The sequence below is a fragment of the Macaca nemestrina genome, chromosome 6 (assembly GCF_043159975.1).
Source record: "Macaca nemestrina isolate mMacNem1 chromosome 6, mMacNem.hap1, whole genome shotgun sequence".
NCBI lineage: Eukaryota > Metazoa > Chordata > Mammalia > Primates > Cercopithecidae > Macaca > Macaca nemestrina.
Genome location: NC_092130.1, coordinates 64442269 through 64464036, shown reverse-complemented (window position 1 = coordinate 64464036; position 21768 = coordinate 64442269). Strand labels below are relative to the sequence as shown.

The 21768-nt window shown below is 33.7% G+C and overlaps 1 protein-coding gene across 8 annotated transcripts in view; it reads left to right on the top strand.

Annotated features, from left to right (window-relative positions):
• LOC105500000 (adaptor related protein complex 3 subunit sigma 1) overlaps positions 1-21526 on the top strand; it is a 70500-nt gene extending 48974 nt beyond the window's left edge. For 2 of the 8 annotated variants that reach the window (XM_071098580.1, XM_071098579.1), the window contains exons 4-7: positions 2833-2904; positions 10463-10570; positions 19631-19678; positions 20913-21526. In XM_071098580.1, the coding sequence (XP_070954681.1) occupies positions 2833-2904; positions 10463-10570; positions 19631-19678; positions 20913-21041 (357 nt within the window). In that variant the 3' untranslated portion in view covers positions 21042-21526. Of the gene's footprint in view, positions 1-2832; positions 2905-10462; positions 10571-14370; positions 14412-19630; positions 19679-20912 lie in introns of all 8 variants that reach the window. The other 6 variants (XR_011624769.1, XM_011772903.3, XM_071098581.1 and 3 more) reach the window with 6 other exon arrangements.
• The last annotated feature ends 242 nt before the right edge of the window (positions 21527-21768 follow it).

Sequence of the window (21768 nt, the reverse complement as noted above, 5' to 3'; positions counted from 1 at the left end):
AACTAAAAATAGAGCTACCATAGGATCCAGCTCACTGCTGGGTATATATTCAAAAGAAAAGAAATCAGTATATCAAAGAGATGTCTGCACTCCCATATTTGTTGCAGCTCTGTGTAGAATATCCAAGATTTGGAAGCAACCTAAGCATTCATCAGCAGATGAATAATAGATAAAGAAAATGCGGTACATATACACAATGGAGTACTAGCAAAAAGAATGATATTGTCATTTGCAACAACATGGATGGATAGAACTGGAGATCATTATGTTAAGTGAAAGAAGCCAGCCACAGAAAGACAAATATTGTATGTTCTTACTTAATTTTAGGATCTAAAAATCAAAACAATTGAAGTCATGGACATAGAGAGTAGAAGGATGGTTACGAGAGACTTGGAAGGGTAGTGGGGGGCTGGAGAAAGGTGGAGATGATTAATGGATACAAAAAAATAGAACGAATAAGACCTACTATTTGATAGCTCATTATGGTGATTATAGTCAATGATCATTGAATTGTACATTCAAAAATAAGTAAAAATGTATAATTGGATTGTTTGTAGCATAAAAGATAAATGCTTGAGGGAATGGATACCCCATTTTCTTTGAAGTGATTATTGTGCATTGCATGCCTGTATCAAAACATTTCATGTACCCCACAGATGTGTATACCTACTGTGTACCCACAGAAATTAAAATAAATTATAGCTAGACAAAATTAACTATATATGTTAACTATAATAATTTTGTTGTCACCTCCTTGTGGTGAGGTCAAGTGTTTTGAGTATCTGCTTAAATTGCTATGTCCTGCTAATTGCTATGTCCCCATGAGCAAAAAGTAATCTCTCCTGGTTCTTACGTATTTTTCATCATGTTTACTCAATATCGTAATCCTTGAATAACACCATGGTAACTCCCATACCAAGTGCCACTAGTGATGGTAGAAGTGCCCCCAAGAAGCAGAGAATGTCATGACATTACCAGCAAAAGTTGAATCACTTGATATGTACCTTAGATTGAGATCTGCAGCTGTGGTTGCTTTCCATTTCAAGATAAGTGGATCCAGCATACAGACCGTTGAACAGCAAGAAAAGGAGATTTTTGGGAAATTTCATGAAGTTGTACCCCAGCAGGCATGAAAACATTATTTCACATATTTTGTGAAATATGAAATATGTGTTAATTAACTATGTCATTGGTAAGGCTTCCATCAACAGTAAACTATTAGTAGATTTGGGGAATTCAAAGTTATGCATGAATTTTCAGCTGCCTGGAGGGTTGGAGTCCCAAACTCTATGTTGTTCAAGGATGAACTGTAGTTACATGTCCACTTAGCCATCTAACATTGATGCCAGGAAGGAACCTTGGATTGTGGATGTGTAGAAAGGTGCCCTACATAGGAGCAACTATAGCAAGAAGCCTTTTGTTTACATTTTACTCCTTTCCCCATAGGATCACCTGTGAATAGTGGGATGACTATTCATTTCAATAAACTAGGGATAGTCCTGGTTTATAGCTGTTGTTCCAGGCTGTTATTACATTATGATGATATTGCATCCTATTATATAATTTAGTATTAATAGCTGTTTCTTTTTACTTTTAATACTGCCCCATTTGGGATGATAAATTGTATGGTCACTTTATCTGAAATTACCACTGAAAGGGGTGGTGAGAATAGAAATGGGAATAGAATAGTTGGTGACAACTATGCAGTGTGGAATTTAAGAGACTGATTTTTGAAGGTTTGCATCAGGGATCATCAAGACCATCTCAATCATTTACTAGGATGCACTGGACTCAGAAGTTGCTATATTCATGCTATTGTTTATTATAGTGAAAGGATACAGAGTAAAGTCAGCAAAGGCACATGGGATGAAGTCTGGAAGACTCCAGTTGCAAGCTGTCAGGTGTTCCTTTCTACTGGAGTTACACAGGACATGTTTAATTTCCCCCAAAATATGTGATAATGTGTAGAGAGTATTCCCAACCAGGGAAGTTTACCCTGGGGGTCAGTCACATAGGTATGTCATGCCTGCATGACTGACCTTGGCTACTTAAGCTTCAGATCCTCAGAGAAAAAGCTTATATTCACTGTAAATCAACATTATTAACATAAAGTCTCTGCTCATACTGGTACAGCATGGCCCAAGACCTCCAGCACACAAAAACACTCTAATCGGACAACTTTCTGAAAGGTCGGAGCTTAGTTCTCAGGATCTGGCCAAGGGCTAGTCCTGAAAACAGTCCATTTATGGGAATGTGCAGAGTTTGAACAATGCAAGCTTGTTGAGATGACTCTTTTCCACACGATGTCATACAGGTTACTCAGTTTAGAGTTTGTACCCAGGTAAGTCTGATGCCAAGGTCTGTGCTTTTTCCATAAGTAGTTTTTAGTGGTCTTTTATACTGATTTGATAATTAAAAGTTACTGGCTACATTAGATATAGTAGGGAGTTAGACTGTGCCTCACCTCTCTTGATAGATATTTCCTAATGAGCTTTCTTCCCCCACTCACGTCAAAATAAGGAGACTTAGTTGAGTATTTTTAAGTGATTTTGTAAGAAGTGGTGCTAAGACTTTCTAGTTTTAGTGATTTTCAAAAAAAGTTTATTTTGTTTTCTATACTTACGTATTGAAAAGTAGTTTATCTGTAGTTAAACTTGGTATTTTTAGGACTCTATTCTTTTTTTACTTTTTTTATATTTAATACAATTTTTAGTTTGAAAAAGATAAATGTATTATACAAAATTTTAGTTCATAATTAAGAATTGCCTTCCTTATAGATAACAGGTTTGAATAAATTTAAACAGTCTCAAAACCTTTTTTCTTTTTCCATAGGTATTTGTGGAAACATTAGACAAATGTTTTGAAAATGTCTGTGAACTGGATTTGATTTTCCATGTAGACAAGGTACTATTTCTATTGTCACATCTAAGCTTTTTTAAAAAAAACATTAACTTACAATTGTCATAGCAAAAGTGGCTTTAATGAATAATTCTATTTTTTTCTTTTATTTTATTCTTTTATTATTCAGTTCATAAATTGTTTTTACTATGAGCCAGGCTTTGTGCTTGGTGGAGAAGATTCAGATCCTTCCTTTAGAGGAGTTCACATCTAAGGGCGGAAACAGTGGCATTAACAAATAATAATAGTATGTACAGGATGTCAATGGGGACACAGCTGAACCACTTACCTCTCCCTAGGAGACTGTGAAGGGAGGAAATTACATTTAAACTGGATTTTTAAGGGATTAGTAGATATTTCATACATAGAAAAGGAGAGGATGGTCCTACTGGCAGAGATACAAAATATAGGCCTTTTTGTGAGGAGGGACTGATATTGATCAACAGGCCTAATTTAAAAGAACCATTAATGCCATGACTTTGAACTTTATTGTGAGGCAATTTTTTTAAACAGGTTTTTACTGACATTATTATTGCTTTGTTTGTATATATTTTTGATAGAATGATTTTTTCTTGTGTTATGGAGATTGGATTGATAGGTTGAGAAATTAAACACAGGGAAGTCAATTAAGAGTTTATTGCAGTAGTCCAGAAAGAAATGACTAAGACACTACCATGAGGTTTGAAAGAAGGTAAGACACTAAGATGAGGTTTGGGAGAAGGTAGAAGTGATAGGATTTGATGGCTTATTGAAAGCTGGAGGTGAGAGAAAGAATGACAGATTTCTACCAGTATTGGTTGATATTTGTGATACGGAACTTAGGAGGAAGAGATTCCACTTGCACTATGTGCAGATTTTATTCTGTATTAAGTTTGTATAATCTAAGAGATTCTTTATGAGTGATTCAACTATTGAATAAGATAGTCTGAAAATTTTAGCAAAAAAAAAAAATGCTGTGTGATTTTTAAAAATTGGCTTTATTGAGGCATAATTTACAGGTGTTAAAAGTCAACAGGTTTAAGCTTACAAAACTAAGATTTGACAAGTGTGTATAGTACATGTAACCAGCATCACAATCAAAGTACAAGGCATGAATTTCGTTATTTGTGAATGTCAAAAAAATGCTTTTCTCTTTAGCCAATATTCTAGATCATATCTCTCATTTACCAAGTGATTTGATTTTATAAATTAATTCACTTTGGACAGAGTACTTAAACATGATATGTTTATGAGTCTGTTTTTAGTGTTCTGCTGTTTTTCTCTAATTACTATGTCTAATGCTTTTTCACACTTACAAAGACTCTTGTTATTTTTAGTCATTAGGGTTCACAATACTCAAAATTATGTTTTGAAGACCAGGTGCAAGTGCTCATGTCTGTAATCCCAGTACTTTGGGAGGCTGAGGTCAGAGGATTGCTTGAGCCCAGGAGTTTAAGGCCATCCTGGGCAAAATGGCAAAACCCAGTCTCTACAAAAAATACAAAAATTAGCCAGGTGTGGTGTTATGCATCTGTAGTGCTAGCTGGTTGGGAGGCTAAGGAGGGAGGATCACCTGAGCCCGGGGAGGTTGAGGCTGCAGTGAGCCATGATTGTGCCACTGAACTTCAGCCTGGGTGACGGAGTGAGACCCTGTCTCAAAAAAGAAAAAAATTTATGTTTTGATACATGATTAAAATTTTTAGAAAGCTGTGTTTTAAAATGACTGCTGAGAGGTCATCATTAGCTTATATAAACACATTTACCATCTTTTAAGAAAATTGAGGACTCTGTTGTGAAATGTGGTGGTAAGAATAAGGTTCTTGTATTTTTTTACTAGAGAAAGAGAATAAAAATTTCGAAGAAAATTAAGCTGTACTCATCTGCAACTTCCATACATGATACAAAATGTTTTTAAAACTTCTATTTCTCATTAGTATGCATTCATTTTAGAAAAATCAGAAAATACAGATGAGAAAAATATGTGAAAATCATCCCTATCCCAGAGATTGCCTAGTGTTAACATTTTAGAATATGTATAGTTCTTGATTTTACATCTTTAAAACAAATAATCTTTAAACAAATGCATCTTTAAAACAGTAAAGATGGAATCATACAATATGTATTTTGTGTAGCCTGTTCATTTTACACAACACTATATCACTATTTTAGAACCTGCCAAAATTAACTGCCTCTCTTTTCTCTGGGCTAAGATCTTGTTTTATTTTTTCAAGGCAAGGAGACAAAAGTTTTGGGATACCAAGAGTCGGAGATCAAATAAGTATTTCCTTCCTATTCTCCAAGACAATGCTAACTTTGCTTTCAGCCCTTTGATGAAAATTATTTTCAACTTAAAAAATATATATTTATTTTTAAATTTCAACTTTTAAGCTGCTCTGGACCTTCCAGCAGTAGGAATCTTCTGAGTGACTCAGCTCACATTTTCTTTTTTTTTTTTTTTTGAGATGGAGCCTCTCTCTGTCACCCAGGTTGGAGTGCAGTGGTGCGATCTCGGCTCACTGCAAGCTCTGCCTCTCAGGTTCACGCCATTCTCCTGCCTCAGCCTCCCGAGTAGCTGGGACTACAGGCACCCACCACCACACCTGGCTAATTTTTTTGTATTTTTTTTAGTAGAGATGGGATTTCACAGTGTTAGTCAGGATGGTCTTGATCTCCTGACCTCGTGAGCCACCTGCCTCAGCCTCCCAAAGTGCTGGGATTACAGGCGTGAGCCACCACGCCCAGTAACGGCTCACATTTTCTTAAAGGCAAGACCCAGAGACGTTTACACACAACCCTCAGACTGCTTCTGGGTCACAACTGAGTAGATGAAAAGAGAAAGTTGTAGAGAATACCCCTTCTGTTATCAGTCAGGATGAGTTAATTTATGCTGCAGTAATAAACATGAAAATGTTAACCCCGTGAAACAAAAAAGGGTTATTTCCTATTCACGCAGTATTTTTATCGTATTCCACATGCTGTCATTTTGGGATCCATGGTAACAGAGCTGCCACTATCCAGAACGTTGTTAGTTTCTATGTCAGAAAAAAAGTTTTCATTGGGTAAATTTATCTGCTTTTCAGGGTATCACAGATGATAATTGTACCAAATATTTTGCCACTACAGACATGCATCAGTAACTTCCTAGCCTCAAATACAACAGTTTCCATGGGGCCAACCGTCCAACCTGTAAACCACTGTCACACATTTTCTTTTATCGTGGTTGTTACCGGTTTCTTTTTATAAATCTTTACATGCTAATAGCTGTATCAATCACATAGGCTAGTGTGGTCACCCTGAAGTAGTGGGACAGACCCGCCCCTACTCACGGTTGGTTTGGATGTAGAGACTAACAATGTCACAGGTGCCCCAAGAGGATTGGAAAAGGTTTATTACTCACATAATGAGGCTTTCTGGAGAAAGCAGAGAACAACACCGGGCTTGGGTTTTCTGGTGGTTTGGTGGTGGGAATGGGGTGAGGATTTCTGCATGTGGGCCAGGTCTTAGCTAGTCTGAACTTTCCACTAGTGTAAAGGAAGGAGCACCCAGACCTTCTTAACAGCTTGCCCAGATATGAGGCAGAAGAGAAATGGGGACTAGTAGAACTTGAAGGCTGTGAGCAGAGAAACATCAAAAATGGAGTCAGACCCATTATCACGTACAACTAAGTTATGCTGTGGTTATTACCCCTAAAATCCTAAAATATGAATAATTCAGTATGTTTCTTTCTTAGACTACATGTTTATTGTGGATTTGCTGGGAGGAGCTGCTGAGTTATCTGCCCATTTCCTGTATAGTGTGACTTCAATTGGGTGGCCCCTTGTTGTTGCCCATATTGGAACAAAGCATCCAAATCCAAGGCAAAATGAGACAGCTAAAGGGCTTGATTTGGAGGATGTATGACTTTGATAATGACAGCTATTAATATACTCTGTTCTCCTCTCTGCATTCCCCCACTTGCCTCCACAAGTGATTAGTGTAGAGATCTGATTGGAGGCCCAAGTGTCTTTCCTACCCTTGAGGCTGAGAGAATGAAGACTTAAGAGCAGAGTGTTTTCCTCCAACCTGGTCCCTCTTGAGGATTTTGATAGCCTGGTCTTTAACCACAGGCACAGAATGAGAGACTCCTTTTACTTTCACCAAATAAAGGAGCTAGTCATTAATAATATCTTGGAGGCCAGCCCTGAGCACGGTAAACCAATAGGAAAAAAAGCACTGCCATCTGAACAAGAAAGATGGACACATTGAACAATCAGAAATTACGCTCCATGGAAAAGAACTACTGGAGAAGATAGAGTAACACTTGAAATTTTATTATTTTAAAATTTATTTATTTTGGTATGATTGGGGTCTTGCTGTGTTGCCCAGGCTGCTCTTGAACTCCTGGCCTCAAGTGATCCTCCTGCCTTGGCCTCCCAAAGCATTGGGATTGCAGGTGTGAGCCACCACCTGGCCTCTCACTTGAAATTTTAAAATGATTTAAAAAGTACTTAGGATTTGGAAAAGTCTTATTGGGCTTGAAAAGAGTTTTTCAGACTGAAAAGTTTTAAAGACGGTGGTCACAATTGAGGCTTGAATTAAAGGTAGAAGATCAAGTGTAGGAAATTATCTCAAAGCATAAGACTGAAAGATAGAAAACATGAAGAAGATAAGAGACTTTGAAGGATGCATTTAACATGTATTATACAAGTACTTGGAGGGTCATATCCAATTGAGAGAAAAAAGAATGAGGAAGAATTAAAGTATTTTAGTAGGAAAACAAGGTCTCAGTGATCTAGAAAGACTTGATATTTGTTTTATAAATAATAACAAAGTCATTTAAGAGGGAGAGATATTTATTAATGGGAAGTATAAGCACAGTAGAGTCTCATATTTAAAAGGAAGAGAATAGTGTAATAAAATTAGATCAAACTAACAAATATTGGGAGAAAAGAGAAAGTATAATTAAAGGTAGAAATAATATTCAATACACTAAAAGTACATTGAATGAAATAATTCATTGAAGACAAAGATGGGTTTAAATAAAAGGCACAGTTTATATAGGAAAGGCCAGATAAATTCTAGAGTGTTTTTTTTTTATATTTACCAATTTTCATAACTGGTTGCTTTTCTAATATCCACCAAAAAAGATCATTTAAGTTTTTTAGTATCCTATGACAAAAATATTTTAATGTATTTGATTTGTTTAAGTCAATTGCAGACATTATTTTCTTTTATGTTCAAGTTGCCCATCTTTCTAGGAGCCCTGATGCCTTTGTGTTGGAGATAGTATATAGTAACCACAGTCTAGAGGTGCTCATAATTATGAAGCTGCTCATTGTTTCTTGGCCTTTTCAATGAATGGAGCATCTTAAATATTTTATGCTCCAGCCCTCAAGTCAGCCATTTCTCCAAGGAACCCTGGCTTCTTTCAGTGGAGAATGATGTTTAGAAATGACGATTTGGGCACTGTGTTTGCTCATTGTTGCTGGGGTGACATGACTCCTGGTTCTTAGTGAACTGAACTGGGAAATAGATGTGTGTATACACACACAGCTGTTTCTAGATCTTGATATGTATATTAAAAGTCATTGACCACTTCTTAATACCTCAGAATCTAGTACAATACTATAGAATTTCTTCTGGCTTTCTCATTTTCCATATTTGCAACTTGCTTCTCTGACAGAGATCAGTGAGAGATCTCTTTATACAAATATATGTCTAATAGTTAATGTTGATTCACTGTTTTAAATTTTTATATTTTTGTTCGTTTGCTCTTACCAATACAGTTTCATTTGTCACCAGTCTCTTTTATGGTTTTCCTAACTTAATTTCTCATTCTTTCCTGACTCTAACTTTCAATTCTTTATTTTCTTGCAGAACTGCAAAAATTAATGTATATAATATGTTTTCATTTGTGTAAATTAGATATGCATATACACATGTATAACAAGTATGTGCACAGCAAGTTTTCTAGGATACCTAAGATATAGCTGCCTGATTAGCTTTGGATAAGGGACCTCATAACGGATGCAGAGTGTGGTAGAGACTATTGTTGTTCATACATAAGTTTCTGTGTGAACTTTTAGTCATTTGCCTATATTCTTTTTTTTTTAAGTTATGATAGTTTTCAAAACACTGTGATGTCTGGTTTGGTTTGGTTGGCTAGGAAAAGTAATTTATATAAATTTGTCTTCATAATTTTTGCATGAGGTATCCATATTTCCAAAATGAAAAATAGTAAATAATGATTTTTTTTTTTTTTTTTTTTTTTGAGACAGGGTCTCACTCTGTTGCCCAGGCTAGAGGGCAGTACTGTGATTTTGGCTCATTGCACCCTCCGCTTCCCAGGCTCAGGCAGTCCTCCTGGGTCAGCCTTCCGAGTAACTGGAAGTACAGACGTGAGGCACTATGCCTGGTTAATTTTCTGCATTTTTTGTGAAGACAGGGTTTTACCATATTGCCAGTGATCTGTCCACCTCATCCTCCCAAAGTGTTGGGATTACAGGTGTGAGCCACCATACCCAGCCTCCAGGGATATTTTTAAAATTATGAATAAGTTTGCATGAAATCTTACAAAGAAATTTAAATCAAATAATATATATTTAACTCCTAAAAAGAATTCGTTGAAAAAAAATAAATTACTTTATAATACTTAGTAGTTCTATGCTAAGCACTTACATGAATTATTTATGTAATTGTTATGGTAATTCTATGAGGTGCCTATATTATTGCTGTCTCTATTTTGTAAATAAGGTAACAGACTCAGAGAGCTGAAGTAACTGCTCAAAGGCTACAAGTAATAAGTGGTAGAGCCAGTATTCATACTTATCGAATTTTAGAGTCTCCGTTTCTAACCTTACCACATTATTTAAAAAATATATATATATAGCAGAGTAGATTCTTCTGTGAAATGTAATTCAGCTCTGAATTGTTGATTTCTTTGATCCAATAATACCTTATGAAAAGACATGAAGTTATATTTTTACTTCCCAATGGAAGACACCATTTTTAGTCATTATAAGATGTATTTATGAGAAGAAATCTGAGTATTACATGTGTAGAGGATTTGGGGGTAAAAGCACTATTAAAGTACCCACAATTTTAAAAATTCTAGCTTTTTCCAATCTAGAGCCTGTTAGAAGTACTGTGCTACATTGCTTCATTAAGTACAATGAGTAAAATAACAACCTAATTATTGTTGGCTACGAATCTGGCATAAAAGACCCTTATAAATCATATTTTAGTATTAAACTTGACATAATAAGAATGGTAGTTAATATTTACTAGTCATTTACTTTGTTTTGAGTACTGCGTTGGATTACCTTATTCCTTTCAACAGTCCTATGAAGCTAGTACTATTGTTTTTGTTTTATAGCCTGTTAAGCTCATTAACTTAATGTTTTATAGCCTATTAACTTAAGGGGGTTATATAACTGCCTAGGACTTCACAGTAGTGATGAAAGTGGATTATGAGCCCTTACTCCAAGTTGTTTTTACCACTCATACATTTAATATAGATGAAGTGGTATTTGAAACAAAAAGTGAATCATGAAACTTCTTTTTAGTCAGTTTTCTTTATGGGTATATGTTCTTTTATTTCCTTTAGGTTCACAATATTCTTGCAGAAATGGTGATGGGGGGAATGGTATTGGAGACAAACATGAATGAGATTGTTACACAAATTGATGCACAAAATAAGCTGGAAAAATCTGAGGTAAGAATGGAAAATGCTATAGTTAAGAAAGGTTCTAAGCATGATGACAGATTACGCATGATTTGTAGCTTTCACTGTTTGTCCTTCAGTATCACCCTTTAGGTTCAGCCGTTATGCTTACTCAGTTTTTTAAAAATTGAATATACACATATTAGTATGCTAAAGGTTCTGTGACTATTATCTGCCAAACAGCTTTGTGTATTCTTCTTTTAGCCACAGTCATAGCTGCCTTGGGTAATAAGCACAATTCCAAATCTTATTGCTTAAAAGAATTATCTGAATAATGGAATCTAATATTTGCTTTGTAAAACGTCAGTAATTATCAAGGAAGTCTTAGAACTAATATTTTAAAGATATATAAATTTTGTGTTACAAAACTACTTCTGGAAAGGGCAGGGACAGGAAATGGAATTCTTGGAAGGAAGTAAGTAATGTTTCAAATTATAAATAAATGCCTAGCATGTTTGAGTTCACATTCAAAAAAGAAATTCAATGCCTTAATCTTTTAATTCTAGATCTTTCCCTAAGATTTCACTGACAAGTTAGTTAAGTCACATATTTTAGACATTGGTACATATATATCTGTGGTTTTTATTGCATTCTATAGGATTGGTTTGTTATACTTAGCTAACTTTCTGCTGTGAGATTCAACCTTAGATTGGATAAATGAGGAACAACCAGCACTTTAGCATTGTATAAAAACCCTACTTCAGAATTTTAGTGACTCTTCCCTCAAGCACTAATCTGAATATCAGTAGCAGGTGCTGTAGCTGAGCCGCCCGGGTTCACATTATTTGGGTTGTTTATTACCCTAGCAGAGGTTTAGAAAGAGCAATAGTTTTATCACTTGAGGTCAGGAGTTCGAGACTGGCCTGGCCAACATGGTGAAACCCTGTCTCTACAAAAAAAAAAAAAAAATTAGCTGGGCATGTAGAGCGCACCTGTAATCCCAGCTACTCGGGAGGCTGAGGCACAAGAATCACTTGAACCCTGGAGATGGAGGTTGCAGTGAGCCAAGATCACGTCGCTGCACTCCTGGGCAACAGAGTGAAACTTCATCTCAAAAAAAAAAAAAAGATCAATAATTTTTTGATATCTCATTCACCACCCAGCTGGTTTGAGGATACTCTTAAATTTGGTATTTACAGTCATAACTCAGATTGGAAAAAACAAACTTTATTTATAATTATTAGTGTTAAGCTCAGATGTTCTGTTGATTTAAAGTAAATATTACTATGAAAACATCAAGGTATTAAAAATACACTGGCATTAATTTACAACAGGTGAGTTCTGAAAAATTTATCTTGTTGGCATTTTAAAGGATCAGTTTAACTCAATTCTGTGCCCATTTTAATTGAAGAAAACGCAGAATGAAGAATAAATTTGAAATCTAGAAACAGTTGAAGCTTTCTTATAAAAACATTTTCCAATGTTCTCTTTTAAATAAAATAGTATTGCATTTTTATCTCAATTTCCCATTCCTGTTGGTTTCCCAAAGGAGAAGTTTATAATGGTGATTTAGAGCTAAGATTCTCTTAAGTAACTATACATTTTGTTTGTCCTATAACCAATTTTTAAAATATTGGCTTTTGAAAGTGGAAAACATAAATTAGGTTAATAGAGAAAATTTTGTTTTGGGACAAGGAAAAAGACTCATAATTTAATTTAGTATAACTGACTTGCAATATATTATTTAGTAAAGAAAAGGTTACTGTAAACCCTGAGCTATTGCTTTTAAAGTTTTAAAAGAACTTAAAATATGTGTCATTTGTTAAACATTGCTTTGCAAAACTGTATGGTTATAGATTTTAAATGCCAAGGGACAAACAGTTATGCAATCCTTTAATAACTGGTATAATGAATGAGTATCTAGTAATTTGTGAATTCTGTATAATCATCTATAAAAAGTATGACCAGTTGTCTGGAATTTTCACCTTTCCAGGTACTTAACTCCTTTCCATTGGTGGTGGTCCTTCTTTTTCTTCTGCTACTTAACACATTTATGCCTAGTGTTCCGTTATTGGAATGCTAAGCTTGTGGGAGTTATTTGTATCCTACTGTTCAGGGTCATCCCCGAGGTCTGATTTTTCACAAAAAAAGTTTGCAACCTCTGACATAAATGGATTAATGTGCTATATTGACGAAAGTCATGAAGGACCTATAATTATTGCATAATGGGTATTTGCTTTTTGATTGTTGAATAAAACTTCGTTAATGAGGCAATTTTTCTTATCTATAAAGAGCAGTAAAATGTAATTTACATTTCAATGGAAATAGTTATAAGAATACTATAACTTAAAATCCATTCACAGAAATAATGCTATTTAAAATAGTTTAGAATACTGGCGATTACTTCTATTTTTCATTCCCTGATCATCTTGCATCATACATAATTGTTAGCTCGTACCAAATTAGTTTCTCTTTTTTTGTCTTTTACAAGAAAGTATGTTTTAAGTTTGATTGGAGATAAACCACAAAATTATATATTTTCTATACATGTAATGTCTGCTAATATTTTAGTTATGAAATCGGATTTCAAATCAAAGTGAGGCCATTTAGTCCTGATCATCTTTTTAAAACAGCACTGAAAAGTATGATGACTAATTTTTCAGTAGCTTTCATATATTTTAAGTATGTTTGAACGACGTCTAGCTTTATTCCAGAAACATTGAAATGTCAAAAGCTTTCATATGTTTCATGTCCATGTTACTTCAATTGGTTAAATTTATCAGAGATATTACTCTGCAGAATAATCCAAAATTACTTGAAAGCAAAGTATAAACTTTTACTAATCTTCTTACTAAATTTCAGTTAAAATTTATTATATAAGCATAAACTTAAAAGACTTGTTTGGCTGGGCGCAGTGGCTCACACCTGTAATCTCAGCACTTTGGGAGGCCAAAGCAAGCAGATCACCTGAGGTCAGGAGTTTGAGACCAGCCTGGCAAACATGGTGAAACCCCGTCTCTACTAAAAATACAAAAAAAAAAAAATTATCCGGGCATGGTGGTACTTGCCTGTAATCCCAGTCGCTCTGGAGCCTGAGACACAAGAATCGCCCGAATCTGGAAGGCGGAGGTTGCCGTGAGCCAAGATTGCACCGATGCACTCCAGCCTGGGTGACAGAGTAAGACTCCATCTCAAAAACAAATACAAAAAAAGACTCTTTTAAAATCAAGAATGTCATGATTGATGAAAAGAACTGGTTATCAATATTTTACATCATTTAACTAATATTTTAGGAACATCACTTATCTTTAAAAATCATTCTGGGTATAATTAAAACACAGCTTTTGAAACATAACATGCATTTATCTAGGGGCCTTTGTCAGAAATCAAAGCTTTTATTATGTTGGTCTAAAGTTAGTACATTTCTGGTAATGGAAAAAAGTGAATCAATTTAATTCCCAATACCTAGACAGGTAGAGCAAAGCTCTCCCAGATCCTGAAAGAGAGAAGCAAAGATATACTCTGAATGTACTTCCATCTGTTCTGTTTTGATAGAAAAATGGTTTACTGTAACATTGGAATATTGGGAGAGGAGGGTTTAAGCTGGGAGGGTGATGGGATTCGGGGCAAGTATAAGAGGCACTCAGGAACCTGCCTAAGAATGAAAGGACTCCCTGGGGGTGGAGGTAGAGGGGTGGGGTTGGGGAGATCTGTTAGCTTTTATGTATTTCATGTTATTCTTAAGATGGATAAATGGGTCTGAATTTAGTCACTACTTTTTGAAAGTCAGTCCTCTTTTTTTTTCCGAACATCCTGATCTTTCTAGCTCTTTCCATTCTTCTCTCTTACAGACCTTTATCTTTCAGTCTCCCAGACAGGACAGGTAGACAAGGTATTGCTGACTTTGAGAAATATGTGCTATAACAAAGGGAAAGCAAAATGATGTCAAAGGCAATTAATTATTTAGGCCAGACTCAAAAATTCTTTGTGTTAATAAACCCATATAGTCCCTGTAGCCTATTTTCCATTCTAGTTTCTCCTTGTAGTTTCTTCATCTTTTATTGGACTTAGTGTATTTTACTAGTATATCATTGATGTCATGTTTGTTCTGTTTTGTCTGCCTGCATTGTAAAAGGAAAGTTTAAATTTTTTTTAAACATTGTCATCTAACTGACAAATTGCATTTGCAGAAATGACAATTTACTTTGTGTATAGAAACGTAAAATTTATTTTGAGCATCATATAGCAGAACCAATCTTAATTTAACTCTCACAGATTTGTTTTTTTTCCATCTCTAAATTAGGATTCTAACATAAAATTGCCTGCTGGGTTTTGGAAGCTGTGAATTTAAAAACCAAAAGCTGAACCTTCAGAGTTTTGCATACAAAATGGGAAGCAGTGAAGGCTTAGAATAGTGACTGTTAAATAGTACTTTTTCCCCTCAAATGGTTTTCAGTTCCAAAGTCTTAACAGAATTCCTTTTACAGTTTTGACCTGCAGGTGCATATTAACAGTGGCCAACAGAAAATAAGATCAGAAACCTTATAAAACTTGACTGTATTTCAAACTTGAATGCTCTAAAAATGGAATTAAATATATTGACCAGAATACAATGGGTTTTCATTGTAGCAAACCTTCTGACATCCAAACATGTCATAATCAGAATCAGTAAAAATACATTAATGTTTTAGTTAGTATTGATTAAAAAACCCTGAATATTTTTGCAAAGCATATTGACAAATATTGGAAATGTTTTTAATAGACCTCTAGTTTTACAAAACTAATTTTTCTTCTGATATTTCCTGTATATTTTTTTCACACCATAAATTAACTGTGTTAATTACTTTTTTAAAAGTTCCACATATGTGGTGATGAGCAACTCTTTTGTGTAAAACCATGTAAGAAAGAGAAATGTTTATAAGGTCTCTGATGGAAAATTTCAAAATAAAAGTAATTTATTGAGTCCTATGGAGAAAAAAATGTGTAAACTTACAAAGTTAGATTATGCACCTTACTAATTAGAAAATCATCACTGAGAATTGATGATTGTGGTGATATCACAAAGCATTGCCTTTTAGCCACTAAATTTTTACTTACTCTCTGGATGTGTTTGAGAAGTAGCAACATACAGGTGGCTTTATAGTATCTTATTTTGAGATTGTGGGCTATATCACAAAACTGGGGTACCATTTTTGGTCCCTCTATCCATGTTATTTTGTTCCTCATACAGAGAATACATAGTAGTCTCATTCTTACCAGTGGGCAAAATTATTGCCAGTTTCTGTGTTACAGTATATAATTTATGTTAAACTGCTATTTTCCAGCAAAGAACCACTAATCACCTGGGTCTATTAACTTTCATTACTAGAACTGTTAATTGGCCTTTTTTAAAAAAAAAAAAAAAATCAAGTTTCTGTTTTCAAAGAGTAGAGACTAAGAAAAGTGGCTCGGTATTTTAATACCGATGTTGGACGGTCAGCTCATGAGTTGGTTCTGCCTCTCTACCTTGACATACACATTTGTCTTGTACTTCTAAAAAATTTTGGTGAGAACCCTTGAGGTTACATGTAATGGTCAAAACTAGTAATAGTAAATCCATGAAAGTCATTAGTCTGCTCTCTTTTTTTCATGCAGGCAAATCCTACGTTTGATATTAAAGCTATAATTGAAGATAATCCGTACAAAATGACTAATAATTTGGAAGGTTTTTTAGATTTTTGAACATTCTAATTTTGTTCAAACTGTAAAACACCATAGTTATTGCTCACTAGAGAATTGTCATGAGCATATCTAAATGTTTATAATTGCAATATTAAAGCACTGCCATTAAAGCAAAGAACAAGCCTATTATATATCCCCAGATTAAAAGTTATTCTACCTCATGTTGAAAAATTTTTTAAACTGTTGACATTGTCTTTTTTGCTCAAAAACATGCTTTCAAAATCTGCCATTATTTTGTTAATGATTTTGAGTCTGAAACCATTTAATATTGTGTTTATTAATGTTGGTGTTCTTTCACTTTGCTGTTAGGTCAAAATTATGAATGTGCATATAGCAACTTCCAGCAGGAAGGGTGGGTAAAGGTTTTAATATGTACAAATTGTTCCAACTACCATCTTATTATGCTGTATTTCAAACTTGAAAAAAAAAAGACATTTTAAGATGGTAGGATGATATTTTATGAAATAAATAACAAGATTGTTACTTTCCTTTTCCCTTCAAGAAAGTCGATTGTTTATTGCATGAAGAAAAGGGAGCTTTCAGGGTCTTTGAAATATATTTTAGTAATGCTGCTTTTTCAGTTTTGCTTGCACATATTTTGTTTATTTTTGGGTCTGGCAATTTAAAAACAAAATCAAAAACAAATCATATCCATCCATTACTATCTTTGTGATTCAAGTGCTTGAAATTTCCAAGAGTATGTCTGTATAAGTCTTCTATCTGTTTGGCCTCATTTTGGTATATTTGCAGACTTCATTTTGTTTTCTTTCTCTTAATTCTGTTAATTTATTTAATCTCATGGGAGAGAAAACATGATCATTCTTTTATATACTGTACTTCATTCTTTCATCCAGTTCATATTCTTAACTGCTTTGGATTCATATATTTGTTTTTATTGGTGTAGTCACTGCAGTTTTACCTGCCATGGTGGTGCTCAAGTATAACATAGATGGAAACAAGTTATTTCTCTAGTAGAATTTCATTCTTTTTATTTCTGCTATGTGTCAACTATATAATCTTAAATCTTTACGAACTATGTTGTACTGTCAGAAATATCTTACTTTTACGTTTAAAAATGTGTTTACAGTAATCCCCCTTTATCTGTGTTGGATACATTCCAAAACACCCAATGGATGCCTGAAACTGTGAATACTACTGAACCTTATATATGCTATGTTTTTTCCTATACATACATACGATAAAATTTAATTTTTAAAATAGGCACAGTAAGAGATTAACAACTAATAATAAAAGAGAACAGTTATAATAGTATAATGTAATAAAAGTCATGTGAGGCCAGGTGCACTGGCTCACGCCTATAATACCAACACTTTAAGGGGCCAAGGCAGGAGATTTACTTGAGGCCAGGAGTTTGAGCCAGTCTGGGCAACACAGTGAGACCCCATCTCTACAAAAAGATATGTATATTTTTTACATTAGCTAGGCATGGTGGGACACACTTATAGTTCTAACTATTCAGGAGACAGGTGGGAAGATCACTTGAGCCCAGGAGTTCAAGGCTGCAGTGAGCCATGATTGCATCACTCACTCCACCCTGGGTGACGGAGTCAGACCCTGTCTCTAAAAAAAAAAAAAAAAAAAAAAGTTATGTGAGTAAGCCCTCTCTCTATCACAATATTGTACTATACACACCTATTTTCAGACCACAGTTAACCACGGGTAAATGAAACCATGGAAAGTGAAATTGCAGGTAAGCGGGGACTACTGTACTGCTAACAAGTCAGGTAAACTTAATTTCTGTAAGTTTTAGCATTGAAAAGTTAAGTGTTAGTAAAAGTTACTTTGTTGCTTTGAATGTATCTTACTAGAAAAAAAAATCTTAATCAAGATGAAAATTACTTCATACCTCTGTGTCAGCAAACTGATTCCCTAATGGAAAATTACTTTACATTTTATGTTTTAATAAAAATGTTTCAGGCATCACTTTCATGAATGTCTGAAAATGAAATTTGTTTTATAGCCATTCTGGTGTTGACTGAGTGACATAAAGTCTTTTTTTTGCCCTAAATTTTTATATATAAACATTGCTAGCTGGTTTAAACATCTACTTATTGATCAATTGTCATTATCATATTTTCTTCACATTTTATATTTTGCATAATAATTATTTTAAAATGTGAGTTTAATTAAAACTTAAAGTACATATTACAATTTTAAAATTTCCTACCATTTAAATTCATGGCATACTATACAAAAGTATTGAACATGCTTGAGAAATAATTTGATTCTCCTAATTCATTTGCGTGTTCTGAATAGTTCCCATCTTTTGCATGTCTATGGCTTGCTGCTTATGTTTAGAAGAATTGTAGTTTGTTTTACTTAGAAACTTCTTTTGGTTTTACATATTAAGCACAAATATGCTATTTAAATCAATTGCTGTATTGACTTTATGTATTCTTGTTAGCAGCCAATAGTCGACACCATCTTTGGTCACAAAGATACAACTCAGTCTAATGAAATTTAACAGGATGTGTTTTTTAATTTTTTTAATTTTTTAATTTTTTTTTTTTTTGCTTTAGCTGTTCATGGTACAGGATATTATGGAAAAGAGAGCTTCATGTACATTTAATACTGAAAAATTATGTTTACTATTTATAAGTGTAAACCTTAGTGTCCAATAAAATACACAGATACACAGAATTTCTCTTGCAATAATAAAATCCCTTAATAATTCATGCCTTTTTAAATATTTATACTCAAATATTTTGTCAATACTTTTCTATAGTCAATTCATCATTTGTCTTCTTTATGGAAATTCCAAAGTAAAAATAGTGGCAAATTGGTCTTTTAACTAGAAAAATTACAAAATCCTCCGTCTAAAAAATGATACTACCTCCAGGACATCTGCAATTTTGTAAATTTTTCTTCCTTGGTAGACAACATACTTCCTGGTAAAACAAAGCCAAAAGATGGTAAACCTCTTTGAATTAGATTCTTCTTTGATCCCAACCCACTCTCAATTTTGGTAGCTAGACCTTTAACTTGGAATGATCAAATTAAAGACCCTTTCGAATATGATACATGCTGCCTTAATTATTATTTAGTTGTATCTCCAACATCTTTGGGGGAGCAGGAAGGAAGGGGGGATAACAAAAACTTCATTGCTTCAGGTAGGTATAAGTATAGAGGTCAATCACATTTTTAGTTGTACATCAAAAATAACTAACATCCATTAAATTATAAAAATTCTCCAGCCCTATTCAGTATTTAGTTGGGTATGGAGTTATTCATTTGTATGACCCTTATTGCCTGTGTAGAATATACTTATTATTAATACTATTCTACTAATTTTTCTATTATTTCCAATTCTGAATTGATAATCCATGGCTTTTATTTCATTGCTTAACAATGTTTGTATCCTTTATTTAGCAAATAGTTTACACTGGCCTATTTTGTATCAGTCAAGATTTTTCTCAGGTAACAGCTTTATTATTATTTTTATTTTTATTAACAAAGGTAGGATTACATAAGAAAAGAGAACTAAAATTATGAAAAGGGACCTTAAAGCTAGTGTTTCTAATTTGATGGACATTGCCTTATATATAATCTAATCAAAGTGGAAGATTCGTTTTTGTTGTCTATTTTTGTACAAAATGATGCCACTGAACTCAGATGTCTTTGTTGACTTTGCTTTATTATATAGCCTGAATAAAAATTCATGAAATGTAATTGGTATAAAAATTAAACCTTAAATATGAAGGCTGTTAATGTAGGTGAGAAAAATGATATATATGCATTTTTCTTTTATTTGTAGGCATATTTTCTTTTAAAATTATTTCACAAATTATAAATGTTCCTACTAATAGGAAAGCCAAGTATTATGCACTAATGGTACTTACTGGAAATTTTAGAATTCATTTATTTATATTTACTACCCTCTTGCTTTTATGCTCTTCTTTCTCTAAATTCGTGAACTGTAAGCTGAATATATGTTGCTCAATCTATGCTATATGACAAAACATTTTTAATCATTATATTTTTACTAATGCATCAAAGGGTTGGAATGATCCTCTTCTTGTAGTTTCATCTTTAGGCAGAACTATATTCTTTGGATTGAGGCTTTACTTAAAAGCCTATTTTTTGAATGTTCTAGAACTTTCTTAGAAAAGTTTAAAAGAGCCCCCACAATTTAAAAAACTAATTTTATTGTTTTAAAATGTTTTAAGGGTTTATCCCTAAGAAAAGAAATTAAACAAGCACGATCTGTTACTTACAATTTTTATTTCACAGCACATATTGATAATAAATGCCATTTTAAAAGCAAAAGAAAATCTATCATGATCGTTGCAAGAGATATTTAATAAGGAAACTAATGTAAATCATGCTTCATGCTATATGTCAGTTAAATCAAGATACAAGTGAAGATTTAGGTCTTATTGTGTGAATATTGTGTGGTAGTGCACATTAATTTGTATTTAAATCTTTACATTGTTATCATTGCATGTGTTCACTGTATTTTTTAATGTGTCACTGTTTTCTCTTTATAGATTAGTATTTCAAAGTAACCATTCCATACCAATTCAAACTACCATCTGGTCCCTAAGCTTGTTATATGAAAATCTTTTATCATTGTCTTCCATTGTAAGTGTTTTATGATGAGCTACACCTGAGTTGTACATTTTCTTTTTCTTTTATTTGCTTCTGTATACAGGCTGGCTTAGCGGGAGCTCCAGCCCGTGCTGTATCAGCTGTAAAGAATATGAATCTTCCTGAGATCCCAAGAAATATTAACATTGGTGACATCAGTATAAAAGTGCCAAACCTGCCCTCTTTTAAATAAAAATGTAAAAAGGCCACTCCCAGGTAAAATCCAGGGGGAAGAGTCATCTAAGTTTACCATGCAGTTGTTTACCAAAAATAGAGGAGGAGAGTCTTAACTTTTGCTCTTGGATTTAAGTCAAGGTACTGTATAGAAGTTGTGTAAAATCAGTATGAAAGTTCAATGTTGCTTTTCTTGCTCAGTGATTTTAAAGAAATTGAGTAGTTCCTATGTGATTTTTTTTTTCTTTTCTAAACTGCATTCCTGTGCCCACCTACGGCATGCCTCTATGTATTGGCTACTACAGTGTTTTAAAAAGTGTTTCAGATATTTCTTTAATTATGTACAACCTAAAATGTTGGTGTTTTGTGTGGATCACAAGTGCAGCATTCCTTAATTCCTTCTGCTATTTGTCATACAATTGTTATTTAAAGAACCAAGTATGTATTGCATGAAAACATTATGACTTTTTTCTCTTAGTTTAAATAAACTCCAAGGTAACTGGACTTCTAAAGCACCTTTCTGTTTTTGCCTGATATCTACTTTAGCAATAATTTTTTTTACAACCCTCTGACTCAACAAAGTAAATAAAAATATATTTTATCACTATTAAGCAGCTGTTAATGTCAATTTATTTTATACTTAAGTTTTTAATATTCAGAAACTCAGTAAATTATTCTGAAAATTATTTCACAAACCAGGAGCAGTCTGTCTTATGCATATTGTGCAAGATAAGATCTGGAGTAGG